Source organism: Falco cherrug, chromosome 1 (assembly GCF_023634085.1).
Source record: "Falco cherrug isolate bFalChe1 chromosome 1, bFalChe1.pri, whole genome shotgun sequence".
NCBI classification, from domain to species: domain Eukaryota; kingdom Metazoa; phylum Chordata; class Aves; order Falconiformes; family Falconidae; genus Falco; species Falco cherrug.
Genome location: NC_073697.1, coordinates 89450215 through 89476713, shown reverse-complemented (window position 1 = coordinate 89476713; position 26499 = coordinate 89450215). Strand labels below are relative to the sequence as shown.

Sequence of the window (26499 nt, the reverse complement as noted above, 5' to 3'; positions counted from 1 at the left end):
GTACCTATGCATGAAGGTGTTTTGGCTTGTAGAAACTTCCTGACAGTTTCTAAGAACATTAAAATATGGAATGCATTGAAGAGAAGATGAAATACTGAATTGTTAGGCATCAGGCACCCTCTTTTCTGGTAGTTTTTGTAATTGAGGAGAGTCTAGTTTCAAGGAATAAAGTGATAAAGTGACCATGCTTAAATCTGTGTCACAACTTTGATGTATACATTTGCTTGTATCACTGCCACCGAGTGGCTTTTAGCAGAAGCTGTCTGGGAGGTGCTCTGTGCTTCTTTTTCCTGAGCTGTTACTGATGATGTGGTGTTAGGTGCAAATAAGGCAGTGATTGTAAATAACCTAGTCATTGTGTTCCTTTAAGAATGAGATTGTTTTGGGGCCCGACTTGTACCCTTTATAGCTGAACTGAGACTTTGACTTTTCTACTTGTAATCCAGCAGATACCACTCAGTGGCAGGCTGGTGTTTCAATTCAGTTTGCAAGCCATTTTGGGAAGCTTTGATACAAGTTTGTGTATGGAACAGCATCAGCTGCCATTTATTGGAAATACCTGGCCCTTTGGGCTTAGGATTAGCTGAGCTCTTTCTTGGCCAAGCATGATCTCAGAAATAAACAAAATAATTCCACAGGAAAATAAGCTTATTGAAACCTTAGTCACTGTAGTAAGTCTGAACTACAACAGAAGAAGCTTGTGCTCTGAAACTAGAAGGTAACTGTTTTCTGGGAAATGACTGTTGGATAAATGTGGTGAAACTGGAAGGTAACTGTTTTCTGGGAAGCGACTGTTGGATAAATGTGGATTCTGAAACAAGTTTGAATAACTGTTGCTGAGTTGCTTCTAACCGTTTGTGGTACAGCAGTGTTACTTACGTTCCTGAATAGTCAGAAAAATCCCCTATTATTTATAAGCTATGTTACAAAACTTCCCTTATGGAAAGCTCAGATTTTGCCATGGCTAAAAACACTTCTGTTGAAAACTGTTCTTATAAATGCATTTGAATTCTTGACTCTGCAGGAATGGATTTGTTTGTTTGTTTTAGCAGTATCACTACAGAGGACTGATTTTGTTTAAACTCAGCTGGGCTAAGGCTTGCTCTTACATCCTATGTTTAAAAACCCAAACAGCTATGGCTACTTCTGCATGCTGTAGTTATCCATGTCTCTCTCCCTTGGACAGAGCAGTACCTAGTGCATGCACTGCTGCCACCTGCTTTGATAGCACATCCTGCTACTCACCCTGCATTCAGGCTGGCTGCATGTCAATCGGCAGATGTCACAGTTCATACTGTATGACCTCCTGCTTGTATGGTGCAGGCCCTTCGGCTTGTCTGAATGTCTCAGCTACAAGAAAAGGCTTTTTCCTGCTCATATCCCACCCCTCTGAATGCAGCCACCTGCTCCCTCTGCTTCTGAGCAGAGACAGAATGGCTTGGTGTCAGCCGCGTGTTACAGTGCAGGGTCTGGAGAACAGGACGTGTTGCCATGACCGATTCCAGCTGACGTGAAAGGGAGCTGTACTCTTAAAAGGCAATTCAAATCATGAACGCAGGGGGGTCACCTCTTTTCCCCTCTTCTTGAGTTTAACGTTACCACAGTTTCCCCTTTTGGCAACTGTTCAGCCTCAGGAAGGGCTACAGGGAAGTGCCAAAACCAAGCTGTGAGAGACAAGTGGCATACGCAGTCATCTGCACAGTTCCTCAGTGTCTCCAGAGTGAGCAGCTGTTACTGCTGGGAACACCTGCATGAAAGTCCTCTCTCAAACAACTCCTTATGCGTTAGGCTAGGAAACAGTTTTCGAGGAGAAATTCCCAGACAGGTTTAAAACCACTTTATTAAAAATATAATTTAGAGACTTCATTAGAAAATAGAGCAGCCTCTGTACAGTGATGCTTTAGAAGTCCATCTAAGTTGACTGAGTGCAAAAATAATGCTCTCCTGTTGGCACGAACATAAATGGGGTGAGACCAGACTGGGAGGCTCTTGACCCAAGCAAATTTCAGCAGTGGTGAGTAGGTGGCAGGGCAAGAGCAGAGGAGATGAGGGAGCTTCAACCCCTCGGCTTCACTGGATGTTTTGCTGGTGAGGACTACAGGGCTGGAAGTGTCTGCCACAGTGAGAGATCTGCACTCTCATTCCTTTCTGTCTTGCAAATTAAAGCTGTGATGGGTTTCAAGACTGCTTGGTTGGCTCAGTTTCAATGTTAGTAGCAATGTAGTTGAATTGCAGTGAGCGTTGGACTACAGATAATTTGCATGTCTTTGTTTTGGGAAATAGCTGTGATACTGCTGCACTGGAAAGGTGATAGGCTGGATCACCGAGGTGTGCTTTACCCTACGGTATGTCAGAAGCGAAGGTAATTGGAGGCTTAGTTAATTGGTGACTTGTTTTTTCTGCTAGCCAAACATGATGGAGTATCGCCCAGGACACCACTGAAAGCTCCCCAAAGCCAGAACCGCTCTCCCTGTCTGCACCCAATGCCATTCTCAGTTGCTTTTTGTAAACGCTAAACTCAGTGGGGTTAGCTAGAAATAACTGCAGATCTTGCTAAAGCCAGCAGCCAGTCTAGTTTGTTGGGTCCTGAAATGTGAGCCACAGATGGTGCCTGGTGCCCTAAGTGCCTCCCTGGTGAGAACTTTGCAGCTGGGGAGTTATTTCTGACACTAGAACCAATGCACCCAGGAACTGGTAGCTGAGGTGAGTTAAAGTAGAAAACTTCAGCAAATTATGTAGATTGAATAAAACCCCAATGTCATGCCTTCCAAATGAACATAAATGCTGCTCCCCCTTGCGCTTTAAGGCCTCTTCCCTTTCTTTATTCACATTTGGCTGTAATGTAGCCTAACAGGGTGCTGTGCCTTCCGTGGCTTGAGTAAACAGCTCTGCTGGAGGGGGGGGAAGCAGTGTGTGGAACTGGCTGTATACATAAGTAACTTGACTTCCAGATGCATGATTATGTGCTTGTGGTTATGATCTGGTAACTTGGAAATACCTTTTCATTAAGCGCAAGTACAGCTGCGGTCATCCTACAGTCCTTAGTGTACAGTTTCTGAAGGAAAACACATGTCTGGCTCTAAGCTTCACTCAGACCATCATTAAAATGCAAGTGAAGGCTGAGACTCCAACAAGTCAGTGGCTTTATTGGACAGGCTTTGTGGGTAAGAACATAGACTTAAAACCTATCTGACCTTGTTTGCAAGGGGGCGTGTGGATGGCCTTGTTTGGGTTTGTTTTTTTAATGGCTTGTGCTCAAATATTTGTTATGGTGTTTACAGAGGAATTTTACTTGCTTGTGTGTGTGTGGGGAAAGAACTAATATGCAACAGGGAGGGCTCCGCTAGCGCCTTGTTCTGGTTTGGCTTTGCTTTCAGAAACACACGCCATACTGTCTGTGCCCATAGGGAAGCACAGCCCAAACTTTCAGAAAATGGAGTTGTTGGGGGTTGTGCGAACTTGCCTCTAGGTATTTGAGAAGAGCTTTGGGGAGGTTTGGCTTTTGGGTTTTGCCCCCGTCTTTTTTTCCTTTTTTATTCCTTCCCTTAAATGTTTGATTCTCTTGGCCATTTTGAGCAGGGCAAGGCTATGGAGTAACTGCGAAAGATGTTTTGTGACCAGGTGCATGAGTGCAGGTCTCTGCTCCAGAGGTTTTCCTCTCTCTGTGATAGTTGTTAAGCAGTCCCACAGTTTCCTCCTTGTGATCTTAAGGGAACTCTAGAGACTTGTGGTAAACAGGGAGCTGGACCATGCCCTTAGGCTATAAATGGTGAGGTTCATTATAGCCCATGGCTATAAATGAAGTCTTCGATCATGTATCCTTTACATGCTGAAGAAAGCTGTAAAGCTTTCAAAAACAATAGCTCTTCCCCTGCAGTCCTCACCTACCTTCCCAAATGACTTCTCTTCTGCTGACATTGAGGCGGCAGGACTGGCACAGGCTGGCACTCCGCTCACCACAGGGAGAAGTGTCCCTGGGGAAATGAGCTGAAGCCTGTCCATCCCAGGAGCAGGGCGTTCACGTTGCCCTGTGGGAGGCTTATTCTTAAAGTCACCTGTATGCAGGGTTGAAGAAAGTTCCGGCACAGTTACTCTGAGCTTGTGGGGTCCTTTGCATCCCCAAGGCAGGGAGCAGTAGGGCAGCAGACTAGTGCTATGGTGCACTGATTTCATCTGCCACCTTTGGGAAAAGTTGGGCTTTGGGTGGGAAAACCAAGAGGGAAAGCGTAGTTTTGTTCTCTTCCCTTTCCAAACCCACACTCTAAGCCTGAATACTTAAGATTTTAAAATCCTGACCCTACAGACACTTCTTCTAATCCTCATAACCAAAATAGTTCATTGTTTCATATCACTGAGCCCCAGTAATAATAAGCTTATTGTGGCAACAGCCTGAATGAAACCAATTCTACTCTTAACTGAGACTCTCCAGCAGGAATGGAAGATACAGCTGGGTCATTTCACAGTGTTCCCAGTGGGTTTTGGATCAATTTTCCTTTCCCACTTTGTATTCTCTTATTCTGAGTAGCTGATGTGCTCAAGAAATAAGTGTTTCTATGTATCACATAAAGAATGGAAGGTGTAGCTCTAAACGCGGCTGACTTGACCTGTCCTAGTATTGCCTGAAGGTGACTTACAGTCTGCTGGGACGGGGTGTAATCATGAGTTTTGCCCATACGCTGGGAGGCATCCTGATGGGAACAGGCAATATTGGCATGTCCAAGCCAAAGCACGTTCTGACTCGAGTTGTCTCCTGTGGTTTTGTGGGTTGTGGTGGTATTTCATACTAATATCCAGCCGATTTCCCCAGCTTCCTTTTATCAGAATAAGCAGAGATGCATTTTCCTTCCTTGGAAATTCCCTGCACAACATTCATTGCAAATTTAAATTCCTTTTCTTTATGTCCTCTTCTCAGCAGGCCGCTCCTAACCTCCTGTAGCGGGGAGAGGAGAGGAAATGGAATGAATGGAGCAGGGGTCTTAGGTCTTAGCGTTGCCAGGTGTGAAAACGAAGGGTGTGTATTTGGGGTCAGGTTGAGAAAGTGAGATTTCAGCAAGGAGGAGGTTAGCTAGAAGCAAGATGCAGATTATTCAGGAGAGTTACAGAAGCGATCTCCTTCCCACCAAAAGGAAAAGACAAGAAGATCCAAGGAAGACCGCTCACCTCACTGAAATGTTCCTCAAACAGGATATTGTCACCGTCTGTATGCATGATGGGAGCTGAAATGGCACGTTCCAAGTCATAGCCAAACCACAGCTTGTTTATAATTGCCTGCAATGAAACAAATCCCACTGACTGACTGGAGATATCGAGTAAGAACCTGGGTCATGTGCTGTCATCTCTGCACTGGTGTTAAGCCAGACTAGCTCTACTGCAAATCGTGCCTGCAGGATGCTGCAAACCTGGACTGTAAGAGAGGCTGCACTGCTTCAGATCAGAAGTTCTCCTAGCCTAGTCTCCTGAATTCACGGTGACCAGTACCAGATGCTCAGGGCAAGTGTAAGAACAGGGTGAGCACATACTGGTACTTCCCAGAATGCTTTCCCTGAGCCAAGGTGGTCTCCTTGACTTCAATAGCTACTGATGGATCTTCTCTTTTCCTCTTGATGGTTGCTCTTTCTGTTCTCAGATCAGGTCCTAGCATGGACTCCTTCCCGTGCTTCTCTCCAGTTGAAGAAAGATTAAGAGAAAAAAGTCTTGTTTTACTCTTGCAGCCTTATCTGTTTTTATTTCCTGATGGCTGAACAAGATGTTTGTTACACTTCATGCTTTGGCAAGCTCTTTTTCATTAAGATTTGTTGCCCTGTGTATAGTGGTGGTTTTCTGGTTTTCTTGTTCTTTCCATCACATAACTTAGCGGTTTATTTTTTATACCTTTCTTGCTATTTAATTCTAACTTCTTCCCTTTCAAAAAACAGCCTGCTGCCTTTAGTGACTTCTGAGTTGTAAACAAAGCACCAAGGAGTCAAGACCTGAGGAGCAAGAGCAGGTGGCACTGACCATGGCTGGAAATCTGGGAAGGCTGAAAGAACTGGCAACTGCTGTGGGTTCTCTCACCTCCTCCATGCCTATTCCCTCCTGGTGGAAGTGCAGTTCAACAGCAGAGCTGAAGGTAGCCCCTGCCCTTGCCACAGAAGCGCTAGAGGCAAGAAGGTGAGGATAGGCTGAGGCTGCAGCAGGCCTTCTTCACTGCTGCATTCCACGCAGCAGAACTAGCAGCAGCAAAGGAAGTCAAATTTTTGTTCAGGGCAGTGTGTGCTCCCCTTGCTCCATGAAGGCACTACTGTGCAGTACCTGTTCACTCACCATACTCGTAGCACTGATAATCCGGGCCCCACCTGCTCCTCCGATCACCAGCATGTCTCCCGTCTTGGAGATGAGAATGGAAGGCACCATTGCTGAGGGAGGCTTCTCTCCTGGAACAGAGGCAGAGGGTATTATTCCTCCCATGTGGCTCTGAAGGGACAGACAAGTTTATCTACCTGACCCTTCTTGCACTTCCCATGGAAAACCAAGCTGCTGTTCATTCCTCAAGACGCTCCAATCTTCCCAAACAACTAGCTTCCTTGTGCTGGGACCCCATCTCACAAGAAACTGGCCCTTTATGGCACAGGCTAAAGAGGAAGCATCTCGGTACCAGACAGGACATCCTACAAGTGTTCAGGACTTGCTGCAGCTCAGTCAGTCCAGCTGAGGAGCTACCCCCTTGTACACGGCTTGCATATCCAGCACCTGGCCCTGTGTTTTATTCTGGGGATGGGAATCCTCACCTGATTTAATGCTTTTCTTTGCCATGCAGAAATCAGCGAGTTCATTATTTAAAATAATCCCAGTTCGGTTAGAATACACAAAGGAGCCAAACCTGTAGGGAGGAAAAATGAATCCTTTCAGTGCCCAGTGCTCTCCTGCTGTGGGTGACATTAACTGATACACAGCACCCTGTGTGTTACCACTGTCTCCTCCCAGCCTGCACCCAGCTAGGGCGTCCAAAAGGTATTTGTGCTGCTGCACTGGTACCAGAGACAAGCTCTACCTGTTAGTAGTGCATGTGGGGATTTGCCCGGCCCACAGAAACTTGGCAGAGCTCAGCAAGTTGTTAATTCTTTGTGAATTGTGCTGTTCCTTTGAGCTGATGCTCAAGAAACCTTTGCTTTCCCATGAAAAAGGCATTCGTGAGTAAAAGGCTGCCTAAACCAGCGAAGCCCAAAGGGATTTGCGTTTCTGGTAACGAGCCCTTGCAGTACCCTCTAAGCCCACTACATGGCCTATGTGACTCAGTTGCCACCTTTTGGCTACTCACGGGTAGTTGATGGTGCTGGTGGCGGACACGGCACTGCCATCTGCAGCAAGCACAGAGATGTGGCTTGTGCCCTTGCTTTCGTATCTGTGGTTGTAGATGGACTCCAACAAGTTGTAATGGTTGAGCGGGTGGTCACCACGTCTGTCTATTCGGTGTCTGACAAGCTCAGCAATCTTGTCAGACAGTATGGTCCCCACAGTCTCCTGCAATCACAGCAAGCTTGTGTCACCAGAGCACAGGCATGTCTGTCTTTGGGCACATGGAAGCCTCAGTAGTCAGAGCTTGGGGACTTGCACTGGCAGCATTCAGCCCCAGCCTGAATCCCCAGGCCACTCATCACAGAACATGAAACAAGCTCAGTACTGACACACCGCAGCATTGGCATGAGCATGTGCACATCGTTTATCAGGCAAGCAAGCACCAGCCTACAGCTAACAAAGACAGCAGACAAAGTAAATGACCTAATCCCGACTCAGCCTTGGCCAATGGAGCTGCATTGCTCATGATTAACACTTCTAAGTATTTTCTTTCCTTCCATGGCTGCAAAGCAGGAGGGTGTCAGAGCATCACTTGGTACTGTAGCATTTTGCTGGCAGGCAGGATGGGCTGGGCAATAGGTAGCCTGGCTTGGGGGCTCAGTGCACAGACTAAAAATGAGCTGGTGACAGTGCAGGTTAAAAAAAAAAAAAAAAAAAAAGGGGGGGGCAGGAAGTGGACTTCCCTGCTCCTTTTCTGTGAAGCAGCAGTGCAGAGGAAGCTGTCAGTGCTGTGGGTGGCTGTGGCTGCCCCTATGCACCGTGCCAACTCACCTGAGCTTCAGAGAAGGCTGGGTCACTCATATTGGGTTTTAGCATATTGCCAAACTTCAGGGCTTCTGCAATGCGATGGTAGGTTTCTACCTTCTCCTCAGGTGTTGCCAGTGATGCTTCATGGAATTTATACTCTATGGAGCAGAACAAAATAATTTTGTTAATTGACCCAAGGCAATGTTTTCTTGAAAGAAGTGTAAAAAAAAAAAGGTTGAAAGGAACCTCTTTTTCCCATCCCCATTCTTATCAGGTTCCCCCTATGCTTTAGCAGGATATGGACACAGAAACAACTAATGTACTAATGTCCACTGTGCCTCCCAATTCCTCCTGAAGCTTTGGGAAAACCATATATCCTTTGGCCTTTGCAGCACCTATGGTGATGCTGATCCACTTTAAGAATGAGCCAGTTCATCATCCTGCTGCACAACATGGTGACACTGCCGCTTTGGGGCCCATTCCTTTTCTACTGCTCTAACATAACGCTCTTGGTGAATCTCTTGCTGCCCCTTTTCCCTTAGGAATTTTACCTTCCAGTATCTTGAGGATGAACATGAGCACAGCACCTCCCATGGGTGGTCCAGGAGAAAACAGCGTGGTGTGATTGTTCAGGGTGATGTTCAGAGCCGGGGACACCTCTGCTTTGTATTCCTGAAGGTCCTCCAGTGAGATAGTGGATCCTTCAACAGAAAACCAGATGGGCAGCTGGCATTAGCACTTTAACTTCTACTAGGTGCCATCGGCTGGCTACATCACAGCCTTGGTGAAGCTTGTAAAGAGTCATCCCTGTATACTGCAAATTTCTTCCACCAAACACCTCAATGCCTTTGTGTGTCCTTATCTACCACCAAACCCCGACAACACAAAGCCTAAGGGACTTAGAGAGGCCAGTGCATGAGCACTGTAGGTGAATAGCACAGCAGTAGGTGGCTCAGAGCCCTGCTTCTGGGCCTGAGTTATAAGAAACTGGGGAAAGGTGACCCCTTCCCATGTCAGCTACCACCCCAAGTGGCAAGCAGATGGCAAGTGTTGGCTTTCCCCTGGTACTGACTCACCGTTAGCCAATTGCTGGGAAAAGGTCTATTAGTATTAAGTGTAGCTGTTACCTACCAGCCTTCCTAATGTCCTCCACCAGGGCCCTTCCTAGCTGTCCTTCATAAAATGCTGTAGCTCCTTTTTCTGCTATAGCTTGCAGTGTTTGCTGCAGTGCTGGCCACCTGAAGGTCTCTCCACGCTTCAAAAACCTTTCACCATCACATATCAGTGGGCTGTCAAAGAAGAACATCCATCAGTTTACAGCATGGGCTTATTCTTGTCCCCAGGGCCAATGTCTTTTTCCTACCCAAAGCTGATTTGATTTATGCACATTGCATACGTTCCAAGCCAGCTGCATGGAGAAAAGTTCTCAGCTGATTGCTACCCGTAGCACCACGCACGCTTTCCCCAGACAAAGTCTCCTCCACTGAAAGGATTCATCCTTTTACCCTGGCTTAGGTCAGTGGGGCTGCTGTAGGGCTCTGCTGTAAGGGGACAATTTCCACACAGACTGAGGCAGGCCAGATACAGCCAGCTGCTCCTCATGAGCAGATGTGCTTAGCAGACAGTGCTGCTGTGCCAAGCCACTTTTTTTTTTTTTTTTTTTTTTTTTTTTTTGTAATTTAAAGTTGCTGACGGGAAAGAAATATATTTAAAAAGCACTTCTGTTATTCCTGTTATTCCCTCCCTGTCCATAGCAAGCATTCACTGAGCACAGGCCATAGCAGCAGCCTGTACTCCATGTCAGCATGTCAGAGAAAGGGTCTGAAGCTCAGAGAACAGTGGTCCTTACACTGCAGTTTAATTCATGGGTCTTACCACAGGCGGCTTCCTAGACTGGCAAAGTCTGGGTGATGGATTATTTTGTCCATAACTGGGGAAATGACAAGCGGGTCAGAAAGGAGCTTGATGGTTGGTTCAAACAGGGCTTTCCATGGTAAGCGGCCATGTCGCTTATGGGCTTCTTCATACCCACGAAGTTCTCCTGGTACAGCAATCCAGCGGGAACCTGAAGAGGAACAGCAGTGTCACAGCCAGTAAATCATTGCCTCCCTGAAAGCACTCCAATGGAAGTGTGGAGCTGTAGAGGCAACTAAGGCTTCTAAAAGCAGGCTTGGTTTTTTAGTACATTTTTCTGTTCATGTGTTTCTTCCACTAACAGCTAAAGCCAGACTCGGAGTGCACGGTGAAAGCACAAGAGGCAACAGGCACATGTTGCAGCAAGGGAGAAGGCAGCTGGACATAAGAGAAAAAGCGCTCACATGGAGCCTGGTCAAACACTAGAACAAGTGAAGCTGTGAAAATCTCCATCCTTGGAGAAGCTCAAAAATGTGACAGGTCAAGCAGCCTGAGCTAGCTCAGACATCACCCTGCTTTGAGCAGAAGATGGAGCAGAGACCTCCAACTGTCCCTTCCAACCAGAGTTGTTCCTGATTCCTTTTCAGGCTCTTCTTCCAAGGATAAGAACATCTCCTCCAGAAACTAGGACATGCCTCAAAAGAAAATGTGCTAGGGAAGGAGAATGAATGCAGCAAGAAATGTGGAGACAGCCAAGATGTGCTGCTAAAGCGAGAGTGCTTGCTGCCAAACCGGTAACGGCAAACGGTCACGGAGCCTCCTCAGGTGGGAGCGAGGTGGCAAAGCTGTAGCTGAGCTAAGCTGGAGCCCAGCAACGCAACCCCAACACTGCCAGACTGCTTCCCCAGTGTCCCCCTGGCCAAGTGCACTAGACTGATCTCATCTGCAGAAAGTCTGAGCAGCAATTAACCTTATTTTTCTCTGGAAGAACTGCTGGGAAGTGAGTGCTTTGGGAAATCTGGTCCTGAAATGCAGACTTCCTATGAAGAGAAATTACGCTGTGATTTCTCCTCAATGCTCAGCTCCCCACCCCCTCGCTGGTCAGGTTGCCAATGTGACTATGAAGCAGGCATTTTTATGGACCTAGTATTTCTTCTTACTTTTGCAAATCTCAATTCAGGACAAGCACGATCAATTAAACAGAACTTCAGATAAAGTCAGCTATGTCCTTGGTTCTCCCACCCTGTTTTTTGTGCACTGCACACCAGGAGCACACACAGCCCTCATGGCCCAGTCTGTGTCCTTACCGATGGGAATGTGAGCACAGTCAGACAATAAATCTTGTGGGAACACTCGTGGCACTGTCTCACGGGCATTGATCACTTCAACTGTTCCTAGAAAGAAGGAGAAAACACATAACGTTGTCATCCTGAAGCAGGTGAGCATCACACTTCAGCCCGCTGCAAGCACTGCACAGGCTGCCAGCCCGCGCCTGTGACGCTGTGCTGAACTGCCCTGAAGCCTTTCGCCAAATGTGTCAGGCACACTCGCAGGGTCAGGCTGTGGCTGGCACGCACTGTTTGCTCCCATGCTTTTATTTAGAGCACACTTGAGCAGTGCCTGCCTAGAGACAACAAAGGTACAGGGACGAGGCCAGGGCCTGTCTCCAGTCAATTAAGGTGTCCCCCCAGGGCACCTGGGCCTGGGACACGGGCTGGGATGTGCTGCTTCACATCTGATTTGCAGGTGGGACATGTCAGAGACATAAGCCCCGTGCTCCTTGGTGGGCCATTTTCCAAGCGATGATGAGGCACGTCCATCGTGTTTATAAGCAGAATAGTGATACACAGAGGGTCTTTCAGTATCAGGAAGCTTGAAAGGAGAAACAATCAAACAAACCCCCACCAAAACCCCCACTTATATATACTTGTATTTCAGGTCCAGCTTATTATTTTGCCTCCTTCTCTGCCTTGTATCCACAGTGCTACCTAGCACACCAAGCGCCTGAGCCGTGCATGGCCATTGCGGCTCTGTGTGGCAGGATAGTTCAGGTAGCAGAAGAGGGCTGTTGACAGGAGACAAAGTTACATGACTCTGCCAAAAGGGAAAAAATAAAAATATAGGTGTTTCGCCAAATTATGTTATTGCATAAGATACACCCGAGCACTTCCAGACTCGTGACTCTATGAGACTACTTGGCAGGGGGTTTAAAACTACAATATTGTTACTGTGTTCATTGTTGATTTCACTGTTTAGATCTATAAGCTCTGGGGGCTTTGGGGAGCCAAGACAATTAAAAAACCCCAACATTAAAAACATAAAATCAAGAACACAACACTAGGGCTTAAGCCAAGCACAGGAACACTTCCCAGCAGGCCCCCAGTGCTAGATTTCTGCAGTGAAGATGCATCTCCTGGGACAGGAGGTCTCACCACCGCTTTGGGGAGTCCTGCCCACGCCAGCATGAGAAGCAGCCCCCGTGTTGGCTGGCTCTGCCTGAGCTGCTGGTGCAGGATGAGCCCAAGGGCTCAGCTGAGCCAGGGACAGCCCCATGTTGCTGGGGAGGTTGCCAGCACACACACCTCACTCCACGCCTGTCTACCTCCATGGCAGCCCAGCAGCAGCTCGGTCAGCACTGCTTATGCCTTGCTGCACTGTCACATTGATGTGACATTTGAAATATAATTTGGGATTGCTTTGGAGGGGGAAGGAAAGGCAAAGTCAGTTCATTTTAAACTCAAAGCTCCTTCCCCACACACACATTGCTATGAAAAGATGCACTCCCTGTAATGGATGCTTTGGGTTAAGAAAAAGAATGTGGTTTGTGATCAGAGGATGCATCTTCTATCTTCAAAAAATTGTTCTGAGACAACATGAAGGATTTTGACTTCCCTACAGCAGCTGGGTGTCTGCAGGGAAACAGGGCACCATGGAGCAGCCAGGGCTGGCCCATACCTGTGCTGGCATTATAGATGGTAAATACGACTCCACCACCCAGGCCCGAACTCTGAGGGTTCATCACGGAGGTGCAGATCAAGCCAGCGATGGCAGCATCCACAGCTGTGCCTCCACTTTTCAGGATGTCCCTGTGGTGGAAAGGGAGTTAAAAAGACAATGTTTAAATCCAGGAACGTCAGAGTGGAGGAGCCACATGCAAATGTCTCCCTGGGGCACTTGTAAGGCAGCCCCAGCTTGATGAGAGCAGTTTGCAGTTGGAGAAAGCTATTGGCAGCAGTACGGGTGGGGGAGAGTGCGGGACGGTGCCTGCCTTTGTGGGAGTGAGAAAGAAAAATTAGTGGGAAAGAAGGAAGAATCTGCAGGATGGCAGAACAGCTCAGGGCCAGACCTGTGCAAGGATGTCGTCTTCCTCTAGGCAGAGTGAGACAGAGAACTGCAGCTGCAGACAAAAAGGGACTGCAGGAAGCTCCCAAACATAGAGAAGGATGTTCTTGGCAGAGAAGAGAGCTTTCCACATGCTGGGAAGCAAATAACTGACTTAACTCCCCACCTACCATTCCCAATAAAAAGGCATATGCTGGTCAACAGGACAGGGGCACTGAAGCAGGAACAATGGGTCCATGAAAAGCAGACTCCTGATACTTCACATGTCAATTAGCACAAAATTCAGGCCTTACTTCCTTGCTCCTACAATGTGCCTTCCTGGGCTTATGCGATACTAGCACAAAAATCCCACTCCCTCCCCGTATCCCCAAAGGCAAAACAAAAACAAGAACAAACAGAAAAAAACTGCTCAACTGTTTAACTAGGCACAGCCACTCCGAAGAACACAGAGGCATTAAGCCTCACGCTGCAGCAATAAGTTTCTGCTAGAGAAATGTATCCAAACAAATGCTTCCCTCAAGCACAGCTGTAAAAAACAGGTAACTTTTCCTTGCAGCAGAAGTGTGGTGGGGTGGGGTTTCCTTGCAGAGCCTGCCAGTAGCCAGCACTAGTATTTGCAAGGAACATTTCTGACTGTTTGGAGTGGGATATTGCTTAGATAAGCCAGAAGGAAAAGTGGGATAGTTCATTAATTGGAGTGCAACTGCCCCCAGGGGCTGCGACAGGAACACAGAGCACATGCAGGGACTGCTGTTTATTTTACATCCATTGATGCAGCTGGAAGCTGCTGGGGCTTGGGAACAGGATGCTGCCAGCAAGCACACTGATTGCGGCTTTCCTTTGTTTCTGTAAGCGCCTTTGGAGTCACTGCCTGTAAGGAAACGGCATGTGAACAAGTGGGGAGAAAAGAAATGGTAGGGAACCACCGAGCTTTCTGGTTTTGGTCTGCACGGCTTTTAGCCTTCTAGCTGCTCCCTGGCCGTAGGTCCAAAAATGGAGCCTGAGGCTCCGGCTCACCCATTCATCTCCTTGCAGCAGGGGTAAGACTCTCACCACACAAATGTCCCTGGCTTGTGATTTTCTGAAATAGAAGCTTTTGAATTGGTAACAATAGAAGGGAAGGACAAGGGCTTCACGAGAAACTGAGTTTCCCCTGCAGAAGGCCCGGACAGCATGTTAGAAAGTTGGGGAAGGAGGGGAGAAGGACCACCACATTGGCCCAGGACAGTGCTCCCCAGAGCCCCTGGATGATGGGCTAACGAGGCAGCACATGTATGAAGACTGGTGCCAGGGAAAACTATGGCTCTGAGATAATCTGCAATGAAAAACAACCTTAAAAAGAAACTTTGAGATTGTATGGTATTCATTTCAGTGCAGTGCATTAAGAAATAAGATCTTAACGTGGAACATCAGACTTGTTTTCCCAAAGCCTGAAAAGCACCAGATTCTAACCCAAGTTCCTGGCGACATTCACAGCTGTGTAAGTGGTTGCACATCTTGCACTACTTCTTGTCCCAGGACCCTCCTGCCACTCTCCTTCTGAAGCCAGTGCCACACACCCCTCACCATGTCCCCAGAAACACTTGTGCCTGCTCTGACGAAGACCATCATGCTTTCTTGTGTCATCTGGTGATGGCCATCTACCTGCTCCGGAAGATGAGCTGTTCCCACACCCCCACACCCCCCACCCACACCCCCAGTCTGCACCACTGCAACTGCATTAACTTAGCGTGCTCTGAAGGGTGACCACAGTTAATCAAATCATGGATTTAATATTGTACACCTAGATGGCCTGTTTCTGGATGATGCTGAGATTTGTTGGTGTTCCCAAGTACTCGTTTATAAAAGCAACATTGTGGGCTAAATACCCTTTAACTACTGCAAATATAGTGCCATATGCACAAAGCATGTAAACCTAAGTTTCTTAGCAACGCTCCAACACTCCCAGTCAGACATACAGCCAGGATAACACAAGCCTTGTTAACTCCAGTTTGTAGCTGTACCCTTGGCTCCCACTGGGATCAGGGAGGATAAATGAGGTCAAGGTCTCAGCAGAAAAGGTGTATCTAACTGCTAAACAGAGCAGCAAACTTCTCCAGGGACCTGAGACCTGGACTGTTACTGCTGTGGGCAAAGTGACACAGATTTCCTGAGAGCATTAAGGTAGAAGTTGGAGGAGGATGTTCACCGGACAGTGGAGAGGACTTCAGCAGTCTGTCACATCCTGCCTGTCACAGCAGAGGCAAACCAAGTCCCTAGTGACTAGCTCTTGTTAATCACATTTTGCAATAGAAACAAGATGTCAAGAAGAACAGAATTTCCAGATAATTCATAAGTGCTTTCCATACCACTCCTGTGCCTCTATTGGTGGCAACAGTTCACATCTGGTTGCAAATACCACATCCAACACCACACAGTCAAACCTGTTTGTTGCTCAAGGGAAGGAGGGCTTTCCAGTTGCCTACTGCCTTGCAGTGAGCACCACAGGAGGGACAGTTAAGGTTTCCCAGCCACCAGCACAGCATGCGGCACCTGAGACCACCTCAGTGTGGCATAAGCTGTGTGATACTGAGCATGGTCCTTCATCTGCTGCTTCTTTGGGGACAGGGTTTAGGGGAAAGGGGAGCTGAGACTTTGCCCCAAAACTAGTAATCATCTTGGCTTTTCGCAGCCTGGCAGAAAGCACTCCCAGGTCCAAGTCCCACAAACATCTTGGAGGGTTTGCACACCACACTGACGTTGTTTCCCTGGCTCTATGGGGGTGCCTGTGTTTTCACTTGCACCCCAGCACAGGGAGTGTCCTGTGGCACAGGACAGGCACAGTGATAGCCAAGGAAAAGCAAGACTTAAGACTGGGCTTTTAGCTCAAGCTCAGAAACAAGTGAACCCAGCAAAGGTAAAACCAAATCCTGATCAGGGTTATTAACAAGATCTCTTTTGAGCTGCTTTGCTTTTTTACCCAGAAGCCTGATATGTGTCCCAGACCATCAGCGCAGGGTCCAGGGCCCACAGCCATTCCATGCTATCTGCAGACTGGCCCCCAGTCTCGACAGCTTTCCCTCCAGCCTCTTTGGAGACTGAAACACAACAAAAAACACTACTCTCTGAGCTGGCTCTCGGTATATCACACTTGGCTCCCCGTGCCTGGCTCATCTGCTTTCAGCCAGAGCGCTGCCACTTCCTTGGAAGTGGTGCCTAGGGAACTTGGAGCCATGGTGTCTTTTTCATCTAGCTAGACTGGCAGAGTACACCCTGTCCCATTAGGTTGCTCCTTTTATATGGATCAACTGCTATGACTAGCTTAGTCACACCACCCCTCAAATCAAAACGTGCTACCTTATCAGGTCTCTCTAGAGATATCTTACTGCTGCAGCTGACAAGATGTGATAACGTGTTTTGTCCTATATCCTTCCTGCCATTTAGTTTCATCTTTAGGGTTTGGCCATTAAGGGAGTTTCCTTAAAGCCAGGAGAAGAGAAGGGTGTTAACAACCAAGTCCCGCTCCTGCAACAGCAAAACAGGGATTCACCCTCCCAGGAAGGGTGAATGATGGCACTTTGCTCACACAATCCTCACAGCAAAGGCTATCTATGGTGGGCTGCAGACCAAGTCTGCTGTTGTGCTCTGGGCTAGAATGAGCCCTGAAATAATTTTAAATACAGTGGAAATGCTAAGGTATTCAATTATATTGACTTCTTTTTCCTGCTAAAGATAGCCGGGGGCTGGGAGGAGACCACCCATTATATAGCAGCTGCCTGTAAGATTTACGAAGAGCAAAAGCAACAGCTATTTCTGTAAAAAAGGGCCAGATGCCAAATTTAAAACTGTTAAAATAAAGGAAGGGAAAGCAAATCCTTTGGGATATAAAAATTCTTCAGAAATGCTGCTGGGCCATCACTGAAAAGTATTTTTTACAGCAGATTCTCTGCCTAGAACTGAGCTTCCCAGGACCGCGGGCATTTTCTGACTGTTAAATTGTCACCATTCTCACCCTGTCCCCCAGGAGGGCATTCGTTTCAGAAGCAGCCAGTTCCCAGGGTTTATGCTAGGCTACACTGAAGATGTGGGATCAGAGATAGCTGCTGGGCCAGGTCAGGTCAGCTAGCCTTGCTGCAGGAAATCCCATTGCTGGGAACAAGCACTTTGCCTAAATCTCTCCCTGGCTTTATGGTACCATTTGGGAAACAAACGGATGCAGAGCAGTGGATGGCAGAGCTCAAATGGCACAGTGGTGATGGAAAAAGCTTCTTCCATCGCCAGGAGGGACCAAGTGGTTCAGAGTTGGAGATGAAGGTGGGTTTGGGCACTGCTCACTGCCAGGGCAATCACCTCGTGTCTCCTCATGGATTCTCAACCCGAGGACAAATCACTGAGGTGGACTTCAGTACCAAATCCACATCCTTGGGTTAAAAACTGCTCTGACTCTCCTTTTAGCCTCCCACCCCTGCTTCATTCAGGGATGAATTTTCTTCCAGCACAGGGCCCCTGTCTGGAGCAGACAGCTGCACAATATTGCTTTCAGTCCCCAACCTCCAGCAGTAAAACCATTGCAGCAAAAGACCCAGCCTTGTTCAGCCCTGAGAACTGGGCACTGATGGCTGAGAGCAAGTCTAGCACAGGACCTGCCAACAAGGATGCTGACACACTGGAGGCTTGCAGAGATTGGTCGCTTTCTGCGGGGAGCCCAAGAGTTGCATAAAGGTTTCAGAAAGTCCAACCTTACACAGTTGCAGAATATACAAACACCATCTCTAGGGCTGGAAAACCCAAGCCTGAGGATGACAGCAAGAGTAGCAAACAGGATCTGTGAGTCTGTGACCCATCTCCTGCTTGTACTGGCAAATTACAAAGACACACGTTTCTTTCACTGACCCTTCCTTCACAGCTGCACTATCGGTGAGGGAAACACAAGGGCCCCAAGATGTTTTCCCCAACCTACCATCCCACTTGTTAAAAGACAAGATTGCTCTTCAGGCAAGAGGTTTAGTTCAGTTATTCACAACAAATTCAACTGAAAATTCTATTGGGAGCACACAAAGGCTCTGTCTTAAACAGCAGCATCTTAAACCAACACAGTATCGTGTAATGCCTCAGGAATTTCATTACTGCTAATGACAATTCACAGAGCATGTGGTTTGAGTTTCTCTCTTTTTTTTTTTTTTTAAAGAAGGCAAGTTTTTTTAATTAAAGAATAAAATTTATAAGTAGGTCAGAGATTAGGTGCTGCTTTGAGCTTCTAAGACTTCAGGCGCCAGCCAGACCAGCGTGATTGGTTTCATGCCCATCCTGCACTGGAGGTTCTCGGAGCATCCCCCCCAGGGGTTGCAGGGAGCCTGGTGGAGGGGATTTGAGGATGAAAGGGGTGGCTACAGCGGGGGGGGGGTGGTGGTGGTGGTGCAGCCAGGGACCCAGCAGAGACAGGGTCTGCGGGGCCAGTCGGGGAGCGCAGGGACCAGCCGGCACTGTTGAACGGCCCTGATGTGCCTTTAGGGACTGGTTACAATGACTCCTGCGCTCACCACTGTGGCGGGCGGGCAGACTGACAGGTTCAACTACAACGTGGTTTTCATTTGATTGTAGCTTTACCATAGCCTATTTTTTTTTTTTTTTTCGCTGGAGGTCACTTTTTTCCTTGTTGTATGTCACCACTAAAAGCATTCAGCAATTGCCAAAAAATTAGACTGAGGAAATGCATTGTTTTACTTGGTTTAAACTCTAGAAAATTTGATGGGAGGCTCTGCAGCATACAAGTACAAAGCCAGAGGTAGTCTGCCTCCAGTTCAAACAATTGACTTTAATTTGGCCGAGTTGTCTGCTTTGGGAGAAAAAAAAAAAACCAAAACAGATCATTAAAAATTTTGCTCATATTTTTTCACTTTTTTTTATATATACAGAAATGTATATGTGTGTGGTCATCAATGAATTAACCAGTTTGGGTAAATTAATTCTCCTGTGCTTTCTAAATAATGATAGCAGAAATGAGCTGGTTCCAACACTGAGCTGCAGAGGCTAAATACAGCTTCCTCAAAAAAACTGCATCTGGTAACAGCCATGGCTTTGGGGCACAGAAAAAACAAGCAAATTACTATCCTTAGTACTTAGTGCTCCCCAGGCTGGACCACGAGCAAGGAGAGTCGCTGTGTCCTGCCTCAAACACAGAGGAGATGGGAGAGGAGTGAGGTGGCTGAGCTGTGGGAGGCAGGATCAGGGCAGAAGAAAGCCCATAAGGCTGAGAAATCTGGGAGCCGGGGGGTAGGGGTGGTGTTGAGTTTGGTATGATGAGAAGACCAGAAATAGTGACTGCAAAGGCTCAAACACCAGCACAGGGAGATGGGTACCTGTGAGAAGGAGCAGCCACAGAGCTGTGGGTGAGGCAGCAACCGGGCAGAAGAGAGCAGCAGCACGGGTAACAAAGGGCCCAGCAGGGGCTCAGGAGCTGCAGTACAGGTCCCAGCTCTTGTGCCTTTGGGAATCTCACCATTCGTGATTGTTCACCCAACTCCTCAACTCTTTACAATATTTCAAGTCCAAACAGCTAGTGTAAAAATTTGTAAATGTTTGCATAACTGCAGAAAAAAAGAGTGAAGATCTAAATACAGTACTTAGAACCCCAAGATTAATTATTTCTTCTTGTTTCCTCTCTCCTAAGTCTCATGAATTTGGGAGTTTAATTATTTTTGAACAGCAGTAGTCAACAGGATTTTTGTAATCTCAAAAACACTCAGTTGACTGACTTGGCAGTGCCTGGGAAGGTGTTAGGGTTGTGCCTCAAGGATGCTTGCCTTTTCCAACTCTCGCTTTGTTGCTGAAGTGGCAAATGAAGGGGCAGCTCACAGGTGGAGACAGCAGGACCTAATGGCTATGAGTATTCTAAGAAATTGGATTTTATTGCTACTGCTATGACAAAACTCCTACGTGATGTTAAAATTTTGCAGGAGGCTGCTGTATGCTGCTCAGCTCCTGATCAAGACCTCTGGGCCAGGCTCAAGGAAGCCCTCCCCCTGCCAAGTCACACAGGGGGTCAGCGCGAGATGTACCCTGAGCAGAGCAGATTGCTCTGAAAGGCAGAGACCCTGGTCATAGCGACTCTGATGTGGCATCCACGCAGTGTAACTGCCATGTTAGACTTCCTTACTTATACTGGTGAGGTATAAATATACTGCAGACTGCTATGAAAATTAATTTAGTGGTAACTATCACGTGCTAATAGCTAAGATGTGACATACACTTACAACAGCACAGAAACGGCTGGGAGAAAATGAACAAGATCACATGCAGTACAGAGCATGCAGTAAGCTTCCTCCAAAGATAAAATGTTCCTTCCTTTACAAGCCACCACTGTGGGCCAGCGGGGACAAAAAGATGAAGACAACAATGTCTAAGAGAAGGGCAAACATTATACTTCTGATCACAAGCTCTGTTGCAGAGGAATGTTTTTATAAACAGTTTCACCTCTATTATGATCTATTGCAAGAACATGGTCTGATAGCTCAAGGTGTGAGAACACCACAGGAGTTTGCTTCATTCCAAGTATAAGGACCGCACAAAATGAGCACAAAAGTTTCCAAGTATGGCTGGAGGCAAAAGATACTGGGAAAAGCAGCAGACAGCATGCAGCAGTAGAGGAGTAGAGCTAACCACCAAGCAAAGGGTGAGTGGTGTAGAGCCAAAATGAAGGAGGAGAATAATCTTGGCTGGGGAGATCTGGAGGGCTGGGGAAGAGAGCTTGGAGCCGCAGGATGTGATGTGCGGATGCCCCAGGCTGGGGAAAAGGGGGAAAAATGGATGATGGGAAGTTGGAGGAGGGCAGAATTTTGTCGGGATCATTGGCAAACTATTTGTAGGAAATCTAACATGGTTTGTCAGACCAGAGGGACACCATATACCTTGTCAGCAAGTGTACTGGAAGCACAGCTACAGCAAATGGTTGAGGGTGTGGAAACAGGTGCAGCTTCTTGCAAAGAGAAGGGAAGGAAACAGGTGACGGCCCAGAAGCAGCAGCCAGCTAATCAAAGCCTCTCAGTTGCCCACCTGATCACAGATTTCTGTGGCTCTCACTTCAGCATCTTCGAGCTGAGTCTACACTACTGCAAGTTAAAAATTACAAAAGCTGCAAATAGCTGGTTTTGCCAGCACATTCTTTGGGTAATCCAATAATGTTTTTCCCTCTATTTCCATTAATACTGATTTAAAAGATACTTCTTCTGCCCTCCAAGGAACTAACCTGTGGCTTAGTGTAAAAAACCCCATGTCATTCCTTGACATACGTGTAGCTACAGTGCATTTCTTCCATATGTGTCAGCACATCATTGCAAGAACCACAGGTACAACGTGACAGGCATGGTATAATGGCACCCACATCTCACTTCTCTCCCTACAAGGCAGAGTACACAGCTCCAGCATCCATTCCTGCAGCATCCAGCACTGCCCATAGCTGTGAAGTTCCATCCTTCTACTTTCATGTATACAAGCATTTAAGAATTGAAGTAACAGTAATAATAACATAAGAGTCAAAAAGTTTGAGAGAAGTTGCTACACAAATTAGAACCTGGGCAGCTAGAGAAATTTTTAAACCTACATCTTTCCTCCCAAGCGATGCAAGTATGTCTTTTGTACTTACATTGTCTTGGATGAATTTCTGTTAAATCCATTCTTCGCTTTCCAACAGAGTGTCTTTGCTTCAGTGCAGAAACACACCCCTTAAAGGCTGGGATGCCCAGTCCCCCTTACCCTCTCAGCCTGCCTCCCTTCCTTGCCTCTACTGAAGCCCAGCTGCAGCTCTCTGCTAGCTCCTTCCGTTTCTTCCTTAATTTATTTCTAAGCTACTTATTTGGCAGACTTACCACCACAAAGTGAACAGTTAATTTCCCCCTTCCCCACTTAAAAACAACCTTGTATTTGTATACTACAACTATTTGTACCTTCCAAAAAAAGCCATGGGTATGCACAGCTGCAAGTTTTTGTGACACTGGATAATGATGATAAGCATCAGCTGTGGAGTCAGGGCTCCATCCGCTCTCAGAGCTGCTCCACTGCTGGTAAGAGAGCACCCAGGGAGCAGTACTACTGCTCATCCCCAGAAGCAGGGACAAGACAGACACCCAGCTCACTCCCGTAGTTGTTATGTGTCCTGTCAGTCTGGGTCCACAACATACACAATATGTAACATGAAAAACCAAGAGGTCCATGCACATACCGGCCAATGACAGAGCAGGTCTCAGTGTCGGCAGCCACGGCACCGTGCAGGTAGCGCTGAGGACCGCACTTGGGTTGAGTCAGGATGACCACAAGCACAACCACTGCTGCCAGCACCCCCAGGGTTAGCATCACCAAACAACAGATCTTCCCCGTAGACATGTCTCGTCCTGTGCCGTCGGAGACAGCTGGGAGGCTTTGACTCCTTTTGCGAAGGTGCCTGCTTTGCTCGGGGTGGCAGCAGAGGGTCCCGGCACTTTGGGGAGGGACGTCTCGCTGAGGCGGGCTCTGGCCCCTGTGACTAAGAATTACATTCTTTTTAAAGTTAAAAGCTGCTAAAACCGAAAACAGTGTACTCTTTCCTGCTCTCTGTGTGAGAGGCTTTTCCCGCTCTTTTATAAAGTAAACTTCTTCTGGCATATCCCATATGCATTTTTTTTTTTTTTAAGTCTCTGATTAAAGCATTTAACTCTTTCACTGCTAAAGCACTTGAAAGTGAAATCTCTACACTGCTTATTGGCTTCAAACAGCCTCCCTGTCTTCACATTCTTGCTACGTAGAGCAAATTACCAAACAAAGGCAGCCCCTACATGGTGAATCACGGGGAAAATTACTACATCAATCCGACATTGCAAACTTGAGGTATTTTCTTTCCATAAGACTACTCTAAGAAGCAAAAGCTAAATACAAAATTTTTAAAAAAGCACCAAAAAATCCCCTCTTACTTTACCTTATGTTTTAGTATAATCTTGCTTTTTTCCTTTTTTATTATTAAATCTTGCCAGTGTCCAAACCATACATCTTCTGTATATAAGCATAACAGAATAGCTTGAATAAAGCAGCACGCCTCTGCATGTCGGCAAAATATTAGAGCTAAAAGCTCTGACGTCCAGCCTGTATCAGTCAGCAGCCACGGCATGCAGGAAGCGAACGGCTGCTAGGTAAGACCAGATCTGATCCTTAACAGCAGCGATAAGCAGCATGAATTGCTACATAATGCAACTGGCCCCAGCTAGCTCTTTAAGAGCCTCTTAATTATACAGTTCTCCTTGCACTTAAGAAGTTAAAGATACAGCTCCACATCTGCCTGCAATTTTTCTAAAAGATGTTCCCTGTGATCCTTTTCCAGCTAGATTTGGGAGAAGGGGAATTCACCTGTGCAGATTTACACCTCTATTTCAGTATAGACTTTAAACTTGTACCCACTAAAACTTTATCTCATAGCTAAGTAATACTATTTCATGTATCATATCTCAAGAACTGGAGTTGATAGACTAAACAGTCATTTCTGTAGCTGTATCTTCCCATAAGGTTATCTTGGGGAACTGAGAACAGTCCAGAAAAAATACATGTGTTTGTCCAAGATAAACCCATGGTCCCTGGTGAATAATTTCTTGGTCTCCACATCTCTGACTTGGCAAATATACTTGACATATGCAACAAACCTCCACAGCTCTAATGTGACTCTTTATTTCACCCCACTGCAAAACGTTGCTGATCTTGTAAAATTTCTCAATCCTTACATGGCTTTCATGATTCATTTTTGATATATTACTCTATAATACTTAAAGAATCATCATTCTGGTGTTTCTTGGGAAAGCTCTTCCCTTTAATTTCATAGCAAGGCAGGAAACCTGGACCATTCAGTACCAACAGACTCAAGGCTCAAGTGGATTTTGCCCACTTACTTTCATCAAATGCCACAGAGAATTCAACTGCAGTCTCCAAATTTCCATTCAATTTGGTTTTCAGCTCAGCACATCAAACATCCATATGTAGAAAATTACCCTTGTGCTGCCAAGGAGGAGACCTGGAAGACGCAAGAAAGGTAAAAGAGAGTGTTACCTCCCAGACCATGTCTGGGAAGGCCAAGATGTGGTTATGACCTAGTCCAACTAACAGATGCCTCCCGCTGGCAAACCCATTTGTCCTTTAGATACGTAAATGAAGACTGAGCCTCCTTGTCTTTTTCAATGTGTAACCTTTCCAGCCTTGTTAGTGCAACACTCAACTTTGACCATACTATGCTACAAAGTCTGCAGTGACCCTCCCAAGTGAGAGGCTGCTTAGCTGTTTACATGCTGGGACTCAGGACCGTGACCTCTATTTGTCTGATGGCTGTTTCTCAAAACTTTCACATTTACCATCATTGTCTGGGAGCATAGTTTGCCTTGGCAAAAATCTCCACACACAGCACTGCACTCTCTGCTCCTCCACTGCAAGCCTGAAGGGCTTTGTACATTGCCTGAAAAGGAACTCAGGTATTTAAAGATCCTTACAGGCTAAGATATACTCAAGGAGATTTTAATTAGAACTGCAATTATTAACCAAATCACCATTTATTAACTAACAAACAGGCTCAGTATCTTTAAATTGTCCTTTATATTGTTGGGGTCCTGTTCAACCTTTGTCAAAATCTTCAATCAAAACACCAAATTTGAAAATTATTTAACATCTGAAGTACAGGCATTGATAAGGCTGACGTGAACACCACAGCTACCTTATGGAGGGTAAGAAGGATTAGAAATCCTCAGATTTTAAGAGCAGAGCATAAATACTAAGTGAAGGAGTTAGGAAGAAACTCCTCTTGCCTGTAGGTTATTGCAGAGATGTTGTAGGGTCTCGCCCACTGGGTCTCGCCAGTGGGAGGAGTACACAGGGCAGTTAGTCAGTCTAATCCCATCATCTAGTGACCACAAGGACCAGGGCAGGCTTTGGTGGCACCAGGAGCTTCTACTTCAGCCTTGCTGGGGGCAGCATGCACCTTGGGTTGTTTTGGCAGCAGTATATTGCACTAAGCCAATGTAATTTTACCTGAAGCTCCAACATGTTCTTGATACACTGAGCTGCCACCTGTGGAGCCTGCTTCTTTGACAGTGAAGCTGGTTTCAAATGATGACTTGTATCAGTTATGTTTGAGGAAAAGAAAGCTGGTTGCTGGTTGAAAGCCAGCCCTCATAACCAGCCTCAAGATCCTGGAGGTGAGGAGACAATCCTAAAGAGCACCAGCATCTACACATGCTGTATGCATGCTTTTCATTCAGCAGAATAAAGCTGGAGGTGCAAATCAAGGAGCCATCTTCTGAAAAGATAGAGACCTCTGTGCTGAAGTGGAATTCATGACAGTCCAGGGCCAGACTAAATAAAAACAGGTTGCTGCCTTGTCTGCAGCAAAAGAGTATGTCTGTGGCATAAATAACATTTCAAGCACTGTGTTTTCTCCATGCCTCCTTTTCTTCAGTGCTGCTTTCCCTTGATTGAGGGGAAAAATAGACCATCGTTCACAGAAAGCCAGACATTTCTTCTCAGCAGAGAAAAGTGACTGAGATATGGACCCTCAAATTACCACTCTCCATCTGATCTTTTAAAAATACAAACTACAAGAACCCTAAACACATACCAAACTCATGAGGCATTCTCATGCTAGTGTCCTAAACATCTTCTTTTGCCTCTGTCTCTACTCTGTCCAAATTACAGTGCAACACACTCAAGAGGATGCCTCTTTCTGCTGGTGTTTGCTTGCAATCATTGCCTACAGTCACCAAGCTCTTGTTGTAATAAATATGAAGTGCATTTTGTGTTTCCCAACTCTAAATTAAGTTTCAATCAATGCACAAGAGTCTAGGAAAGTTTCCAAGAGCATGCAACCAAAAGCCAAACTGGATGTGTTTCATACACTGTTCATCTCTTCCTCCAGTCACATTTATTTATAACCCAGGAATACCAGTTGTCTCTATACAATAATTAAATGACTAAAATATAGGCAACATGCTGGGAATTTATTGTTCAAACCTTCTAAGAGATATGGCTGTGAGTTCCACAGATGTTGGTGCTCATCACCCATTTGTCTCAGTACAATTTTTCAGAAACTGAGAAACACTAACCTTTGCACACTGTTTTCCTTTGCACACAAATAAGTTTTCTTCATTGAGGGCCATGGGTTTGCTCCCACAAAAATAAAATGTGTGTAGTTTTCAGATATAAGGAAAAATAGATACTCAGAAACCAAAAATCCTGGTACTGAAG

The 26499-nt window shown here is 46.4% G+C and overlaps 1 protein-coding gene across 2 annotated transcripts; it reads right to left on the bottom strand.

The window, feature by feature from the left end:
• Nucleotides 1–1822: 1822 nt before the first annotated feature.
• Nucleotides 1823–23394, bottom strand: GGT5 (gamma-glutamyltransferase 5). Of its 2 annotated transcripts, XM_027814100.2 has the most exons (13): nt 23204–23394; nt 22475–22774; nt 12892–13022; nt 11244–11330; nt 9958–10147; nt 9214–9371; nt 8634–8783; nt 8107–8240; nt 7298–7500; nt 6768–6859; nt 6304–6413; nt 5161–5268; nt 1823–4930 (listed from the first exon to the last, which is right to left on the bottom strand). In XM_027814100.2, exons 2-13 carry the CDS (start codon nt 22633–22635, stop codon nt 4784–4786), a joined length of 1671 nt encoding a protein of 556 aa, XP_027669901.1. In that variant the 5' UTR covers nt 22636–22774; nt 23204–23394; the 3' UTR covers nt 1823–4783. The 2 variants fall into 2 exon arrangements, with proteins under 2 accessions (XP_027669901.1, XP_027669902.1); XM_027814101.2 differs by lacking the exons at nt 22475–22774; nt 23204–23394 and adding an exon at nt 21899–22050.
• Between the last annotated feature and the right edge of the window lie 3105 nt (nt 23395–26499).

Coding starts and splice junctions, on each gene's coding strand:
- GGT5 (XM_027814100.2), bottom strand. CDS start 22,635: ATGTCTACGGGGAAGATCTGTTGTTTGGTGATGCTAACCCTGGGGGTG. Junction 8,241..8,633: donor CATCCTCAAGATACTGGAAG/GTAAAATTCCTA, acceptor TCTGCTCCATAG/AGTATAAATTCCATGAAGCA. Junction 6,860..7,297: donor ACCAGCACCATCAACTACCC/GTGAGTAGCCAA, acceptor TCCTCCCTACAG/GTTTGGCTCCTTTGTGTATT.